We start from the raw sequence: 8,115 nt of genomic DNA, 5'->3' as shown, positions 1-8,115 counted from the left end.
AAAGGGTCAGGTCCCAAGAAGACCTAGATGGAAACCCTATCACCTTTTATGACCTAGGCTTGAAAGTCATGCAGCATCACTTGTGTTGTAACCTATTCATTGTGGTAAACACAAAGTTCTGCCCAGGTTAATAGAGGAAGGGAAATAGATTTGAGCTCTTGATGTGGGGTGGCAAGGTCTGGAAAAGCAAGTGGAATCAAAATACTGCTGTGGCGGCGGCCTGGGAGCTCAGGGGGCGGGCCGAGGGCTGTGCTGGCGCCTGCGGCCCCTGGCCATGGCCTGCGCCGCCGCGCGCTCCCCCGCTGACCAGGACAGGTTCCTTTGTATCTACCCTGCCTATTTGAACAACAAGAAGACCAACGCGGAGGGGAGGCGCATCCCCGTCAGCAAGGCTGTTGAAAACCCTACAGCTACAGAGATTCAAGATGTCTGCTCAGTAGTTGGACTCAACGTGCTCCTTGAGAAAAATAAAATGTCCTCTAGAGAATGGAACCGCGATGTTCAGTACAGAGGCAGAGTCCGGGTGCAGCTCAAACAGGGGGACGGCAGCCTCTGTCTCGTGCAGTTCCCCTCAACGTACGTCAGTCATGTTGTATGCAGCGGAGAGGATACCTAACCTAAAAACACGGACACAGAAAACCGGAGGAGCTGACCAAAGCCTTCAGCCAGGAGAAGGAAGTAAACAAGAGAAAGGGAAGAAGAAGTGACTTGGCACGAGCGTCGAGTTCGTGTACTGCCGCAAGAGACACGAGTGGAGGTTTCTCATTCGTATCTGAGAGAAACAGAAGCTTTTTGTTGCCATCATTTAACTGAACTCCCAACGTCTGTGCCTCCATCTTTACCTTTAGAGTTGACAGTGAAATAAGTTAACATCAGAAGTTTGCATCTAGCTTTTTTGGAGTATAGGAATTGTTTTGCCTTTCAATGACGAGGTTTTATGGAAGAAGTGTTTTAAAATGGCCAATGAACTATACCATAAATGAATTGAAATCTGTATCTATTTCTCTTCTATGTAACATGTTTCAGGTAAATAAGTGTAATAAGACTTGAAATACATGTTTTGCTCACCTTTTAAGTTAATGAAATAAAAATCTGAAACTGAAAAAAAAATACTGCTGTGGCCATTTTTGGAAAATGCAATCTGCTACAATTAGGCATGTTGTTTGTTCTCAATCGAATTGGGGTTCTCTTCATCAGAAAGATGTGATAAATAGATATTGGTAAGCAAGTTCAGTTTCTGTCATGGACTTTACACATTTCGTATGAAAATTGCTTGCTCCCCAATTACCTGTAACCTCCATGAAGGCACCAGGCAGTGCAGTCTATCTGGACAATCGGGTCCTTGAGGTCTAAGTGGAAAAAACACATTCAAGAAACCCTTTTCAATGAATGAGTGTAGAACCAAATAAAGCTGTATATAGAATACCTAGTTTTTAAAAATAAACCGATGTGTAGGAAACAATGCAAAGACTGAGATTTTGAAAGTCAATAACCTACAAAAAGTCTAGTAAGTATATATACTAAGAATTAAAACAAGTTTTCTCACTCCAGCTTTGTAAATTGAAAACAATGGCCTATCCCATAGATAAATGGTTAAGGGAGCTGGGTCCTGGGTCGGCAGGTGGTATGGTGGTTAAGGGCACTGGACTCCCACATGGCTGAACAGTTGGAGTCCTGAGCCTGGTGGCTTGCTTTCTCACTTTTCTTCTCTCTCTTGCTCTCTCTCTCTCCGGTAAAATTTTAAAAATAAATAAATAAAGTTAAATAATTCCTTAGTGTCTTGAAAAACACACCAGGCTCCTGTGTCTGCATACCTCAGATCCCAACTAGATGGTGAAATGGAAGACAAGGGATTGCAGCATGAGTATGCCCCCTTGGGGTGCTTTCTCGCTCTTCCTCACCTCTCTCTGTCTGGAAAGCACACACACTTTCTGGCAAACAAACAACAAACAAACAGGGACAGCTCCATAGTGCAGTGACCAATGCCTGTGCATAGATCGGGTCCCACATGGCCCACAGCAATTCAAATCCTGGTCCCGGTAGCTTCAAAAACATGTTGGTCACGTGTACATGTATGCCCACAATTTTGGTGGGATGGAGTAAAGAAGGAGAAAGGATTATAGCATGACCGCACCTCACTAACGGGTGCTTCTCTCTCTCTCACTGATGAGTGTACATGCCCTCTGGTAATTAAAAAATAAATAAAAGAAAACAAAATCCTCCTTTTTTACTTAAAAATCCGTATATGGATAAATTGCTTTTTGATTATATGTGGAAAGAAGACTCTCTCAAAAAGGACAAAACAAGCCCATCTGCTGACACAGTTAGCAGTGAACTGAATTGCAGTGCTAAATGCCACATGGCTGACTACAGGTTCACACTGGATTCAGAGTTGGCCTGAAGCATATCAGACAAAGCAGAAAACTATTACAAAAAGCATTTCCAGTTGGGATTACAGACTCTTCAAGTTCCCTGTACTCCCCAACTTGTGAAGAGACATCCTCTTTCCCATTCTCTCAGATTGATTCCGGCTCCTTCCTCAGCTGACCTTCTGAAGACTATGCAATTGACTTGTTTGCTCTCCAACTGTAAGCAATTGATGCAAATCAACCCTAGTACATTCCAGAGTCTTTTTTGGAAGACTAGGTGAGTTGAAGGTAAATTGAAAGCATCTTGTTGCAGCCCCAGATTTCAGGGTTGCTTTTCTTCAGTCCATTTCTACACATGGTGTTTTGTTTGTTTTTGTTTTTGCGAAATTTTTTGCTATAGGGAGAATGTGCTTGCCGGAGAGACAGAGAGACAGAAAGCAAGAAGTCACTCCCCAGGAGGGATGGCCATGCCACAATCCCTTCTCATTCTCTTGGATTTTGCGCACGGGCACACAGGCACACATGCCCGGTGTGAATTTTAAGCATCTGGGTCCAGGACTTGAAGCACAGTCTACATGGGAGTCTAACGACATAACTGTTACACCATTTGCTGCTCCACACATGGTGTTTCTACAGTTTAGCCTATTTTTGTATTATTATGAGAGAGATGCCATGTTAGTAGCATGGAGTCTAGAATCAGAATACCAGAATTTGAATTTTACGGTGACTAATAATCATCCTGGTTTTCAAGGGGGTGGGGTGGGAGGAGCTGAGGAGATCCACAAAGATGCAAGACTAGTCAGTACTAAAATTGGGTCAGGTGTCAACCTAGAACTTTACTACTTAGCAGCTGTATGGCCTTCCACAAGGTATTTATCCTCTCAGTGCCTCAGATGCTCAGTCCTAAAATGTAGATGATAGTATCCCAACATCATTGCGATTGAAATAACAATACTTTGGTTGTATTGGGTTAGATCAAATATATTATTAAAAGTAATTTCCATTTTCCTTTCTAAAGAAGTTGACTACTAGAACATTTAAAATTACATATGTGGTTCATCTTACATTTCTATTGGACAATACTGTTTAAGATTGAGATTGAGAAAATTTTTTCATACAGGGCTAAATTCTTGGCTTGGCCAAACTTTAATTAGGTTTCAGCACCTTCCACTAGGTTATTCTATGTACTTCCTTGTAAAACTCATGCCAATCTAAAAGGAAAGCCAAGGTATAATAAGTGAAATAAAAGAGGTTTATTTGAGCTAGGGCTTAGGACGAGTTAGTCTGATGAACTGAGTCTGGTTTCCCAGACATGTACTCACCTACATGGCAACCAGAAAGCTGGCGTATATAACAAAGAGAAAAGCAAGAAGAGGGTAGGTTACAAGTTGTTTGTCAAAATAAATAAAATAAATAAATAAAGTTAAATTTAAAAAAAGTCGTTATATTTATTATTATTTTTTAATTTGACCAGAGAGGGACAGAGTAAGAGAGAGAGAGAGGGAAAATTAGAAAAGCAAGCCACCATGTCTGGGACTCAAACCACAGTCAACAATGTAGAAGTTTAGTGTGTTTAACCACCACACCACCTGCTGGCCCCTAAAATAATTCTTAAAAAAAAAAAAAAAAAAGGACCAGCAGGTGGCATGGTGGTCGAGAACACTGGACTCTCACATAGCCAACTGCGGTTTGACTTTTGGACCTAGGGACTGCCTATCCCACTTTTCCTTTCTCCCTCTTTCACTCTGTCCCTCTCTGGTCACATTTTAAAAATAAATAAATAAATAAAGTTAAATAAAATAGCAAGCTGTTTGTCAAGAGTTTGCATTGGTCCATTTAAAATAATGCAGGAAAGTAGGTGAGTATACCTTATCCTTTATGTCACGAACTCAAGAACACTGGGATAAAGGAAGGCTGGGGCCACACTGTAAAATCTGTAATTTCTGGTAGCACCACAGTTTGTTTACTGTAAACTAAAACATGCCTTTTGGGCAATAACCCTGACTAATATGGAGTATAGCCAAAGCCTCATGCTCATGTTTTCTCAGGTCCTTAACAGGTACAAGAACATTGAATTCCAAGACTGCTCTCAGCTGCTTTTCTTTCATGCCCAGCTTTAACAGGAACCCTCCGCTCTCTACTTATGACCAGATTCCTCATCATCCACTCTCCCCCACTGACGTCTGATCATCCTGGTCTGTCTTCTGCAAGGATCCTATCAGTTCAGCCAAGAGCCCCTCTACTTTGGATGTTTCCTCTTAGTCATTTTCTTTTCTTTTCTTCTTATTGCCAGAGAGTATGTGTGCAAGAAAAAGAGAGAGAGAGAGAGAGGGAGGGAGAAAACCCCCAATAGGGTGTGGTCACGCTGCCATCCCTTGTCCTCAATTTCTTCTGTCAGGATATTGGGCACACATGCACATTGTCAAGCCACCAGGGCTGGGATTTGAACCACAGTGGAACATGCGGGATCTGGCTCCATTACTTCCTGGCCATCGAGCCTGCCCTTCCTCTTAGTAATTGTCCACCCACTGACCCCTCACTTTGCTCCTTGGCTATGAATTCCCACTTACTGTGCTGTATTCAGTGTTGAGTCCCATTTCTCTCCCCATTGCAAGACCTTGTTGTAGGAGTTCCTGTGCTTATTTAGAGTTCTGTTAGTCCTGAATAAATCTTCCCTACCATGCTTTAGCAAGTATCACTGAATAGGTTTTTCTTTAACAATGGTAAGTATTTTAGGTGTTGTGGGCCACATGGTTTCTGGTTTCTGTGACAACTACATTCTATCCTTGCAGTACAAGAGCAGCCATAGATCCTCTGCAAACAAATGCATATTGTTGTGTATTCCAATAAAACTTTATTTAGCAACAATGAACTCTGAATTTTAAATAATTTTCACATGTCATAAAATATCTTTCTAAAAATATTTATTAAGCTATTTAAAGATGCAAAAGTTTTTCTTAGACAGGCTTAAAGTATGATTTGATTTCTTGGTCATGAGTTGCCCACCAGAGCTTACCCATGTCTACTCTATATCAGCTATAGGCACCTGGAGATAAGATCAGCTTTGGGGACTGGCAGGTGGTGTGGTGGTTACATGGCCAACTGCAGTTTGAGTCCTGGACCTGGTGGCTTGCTTTCTCGCTTTCCCTTTCTCTCTCTCTGGTCAAATTAAAAAAACAATGAATAACAAATGGAATTAAATAAATAAATAATTCTTTAAAAAAAAAACAAAACCAAAAAAACCTTGCTACTACAAAAGGGCCAACTGAGTAAATGAGGGAAATGGGTGGAGAACTGCTCGTGACTGCAGAAATACCTGGTCAGCCTGGAATGAGCTTCAGCTGAATCATTTGGTAATGTAAGCCCAGAGTGACCAGAATTTCTTATCCCTTCCCTCAACCTCCCCTCCGGAAAAGCAAAGAAGTCTAATTTTTATTTAAAAATTTCAACTTCGTCCACTATATTATTTTAAGTAAATACACAAACAAAAACTTTTGTTCAGGACAAACAAAATATGTCTATAGGCTTAACGTAGTTCTTCAGACACCACCTTAGAGCCTCTGCCTTAGGCCACGGAATTTTGTTCATGAACACATTTTTCTTAAGCCTTGCAGATGAAGATAACTGACGTTTTAAATTTTTATGTATCTTTCCTGAATAATGTTAGTGTGACATAATTTTGCAAGTACTACTTCATGTTCTCAAGGATGAATTTGTTTCATATAAAGATTTTTTTTCTTGGCTCAGCCTAGATGGTGCAATGGATAGTATACTGGGCTGCAGTGCTAGATATGACCTGCCTGACCATGGGTTCAAGTCCCTGGGCAGGTGGGCCGGGTGTATGTGCAGGCAACCCAGATCCTGAGAAGCTGGAAGGCTCTGGGGCAATGGGATAGAGTCATGAAGAGTTCCTTTTGAGGGTCCTTTTCTCTCTTTCTTTCTCTCTCATGCATGCTCATTGTTAACATATAACAATTGTACATATTTATGGGGGTACAATGTGATTTTACATTATTACAAGAAGACTTTGTGCCGACTTTGTTCAGGATAATTAGCATGACTATCATCTCAACCATTTGACATTACCTATGCCGAAATCATTCAAAAGGTTCTGGAGCCAGCAGAAGGCATGGTGTTTACATCACTGGGCTCCCACATGGCTGTACACAGTTTGAGTCTTGGACCAGGTGGCTTGAAACTCACACAGGGTGAGTACGCATGAGTGCCCAAGAACCCAGGAGGAGAATGGAGAAGAAGGAATTGCAGCATGGCCATTTCCCCTGTGGGTTGGTTTCTCACTTTCCCTCTCACTGTCTCTGTTTCTCTCTCCGGCAAGTGCATGTACCCTAAAGCAAAAAATCTCTACGCCCCTCCCCCAAAGTCTCTCTTTTAGTTACTTTGAGATACACAGCAAATCATTACCCTGTTTATCCTCTCCAATGAATTATGTAACAATAAATATGGTTCTTCCTATATATTTGCAATTTTATTTCCACTAATAAACATTCTAAGATTTTTCTTAATAGACATAGTCTATACGTTACTAATTCCCTTCCCCCTTTCTTGTCTATTCCCCCTATTTTAAAAAAAAATTATTCTTTGTGAGAACATATTTTTTTCCCTGAAAATGGCTTTTAAGCCACTGGTGAATGAAAACTATTTTGACTTAAAAAGGCAAGACTTTAATTTTATTTTTTAAGGTGGAATGAGTACTTAGAAAATTGTATTCACTGAAAAACAAACAAACATGGGAACTAACTTGGGGTTTTAAAAAAATGCTCCTTTTACCTTGGGCTTAACAGTTTCTTTTGAGTCATTTTTATTCCTAATTTAGATAATTTTTTATACTGTTAGCTTTAATAAAAAATTATTTTGCATTTTTTCTATTCAAGCAATAGAATAAGATGTCTCAAATTGATTAATTCGAGAATGTCTACTGTTTCTGAACTTTGCCAATTGGACACAACCTCTGATGTCAAAGAGCTTTGTTTCTGAGAAATGTGGTTGGCTTAGGATGACTTCTGTTCTCCAGTTTTGCCAAGTGGACGTGCTTTTACCCCAAAAGTAAATCATTTTATCTTTGACATTAAGGAGTAGTTTAGTCGATTTATATTTGGGTCAATATTTTTTAAAGAAAAATATTGCTAAGATTGATTTAATACTGTTTTTGGAACATTTTTCATGTATCTCCATAGGAGTTCAATTAACTCTTGACTCCAAACATATAAAATTAAATAATAAGCTTCAGCAATTACCTCTAGAACTAATTTTTCAGGGTTTTTACATATAAAATATAAAACAGCTTTTTGAAAGGACCAATATAATCAAATACTGGAGTAGAAGGGAAAAGAATAACATTAAAGACTGCCACTATAGTCAAATTCGGGATCAGGAAGGTTCTGATAAAACCTAACTGGAAAAATGAGGACAGGTGCACCTTAACCTTGATGGCTTTAGTTAGTGGTAACGGAGTCCCATGTGATGATAAATGCTTTTGCTTCTCACTTCCTATACTCATGAAATTCTAACTGTGTCTATGTTATCCTAGTCATATTTAGCAAGCAGTTTATGCCAGGAACTATGTTACTTTAAAGAACTCAAAAGCTAGATACTTGCTTTACACCAGCAGTTGGTGTAATGCCTATGTTGCTGGACTACCATGTAGTCAACTGTGGTTTGAGTCCCGGACCCCGTGGCTTAAACTCACACCAGGCACGTGTATGTTTGTGCCCAAGATCCTGAGAAG

At 40.2% G+C, this 8,115-nt stretch overlaps 1 protein-coding gene across 1 annotated transcript; it reads left to right on the top strand.

The window, feature by feature from the left end:
* The first annotated feature begins 237 nt into the window (after window positions 1–237).
* Window positions 238–797, top strand: LOC102493031 (signal recognition particle 19 kDa protein-like). Its single transcript, XM_014587379.2, is given in 2 exon segments — window positions 238–574; window positions 576–797. Coding segments are annotated over 2 exon segments (432 nt in total). The 5' UTR covers window positions 238–274; the 3' UTR covers window positions 708–797.
* The last annotated feature ends 7,318 nt before the right edge of the window (window positions 798–8,115 follow it).

This window comes from Tupaia chinensis, unplaced genomic scaffold (assembly GCF_000334495.1).
Source record: "Tupaia chinensis unplaced genomic scaffold, TupChi_1.0 Scaffold000029_1, whole genome shotgun sequence".
Classification (NCBI taxonomy): Eukaryota; Metazoa; Chordata; class Mammalia; order Scandentia; family Tupaiidae; genus Tupaia; species Tupaia belangeri.
Note: the sequence above shows the minus strand (reverse complement) of the source record. Positions and strands in the feature narration are given on the sequence as shown.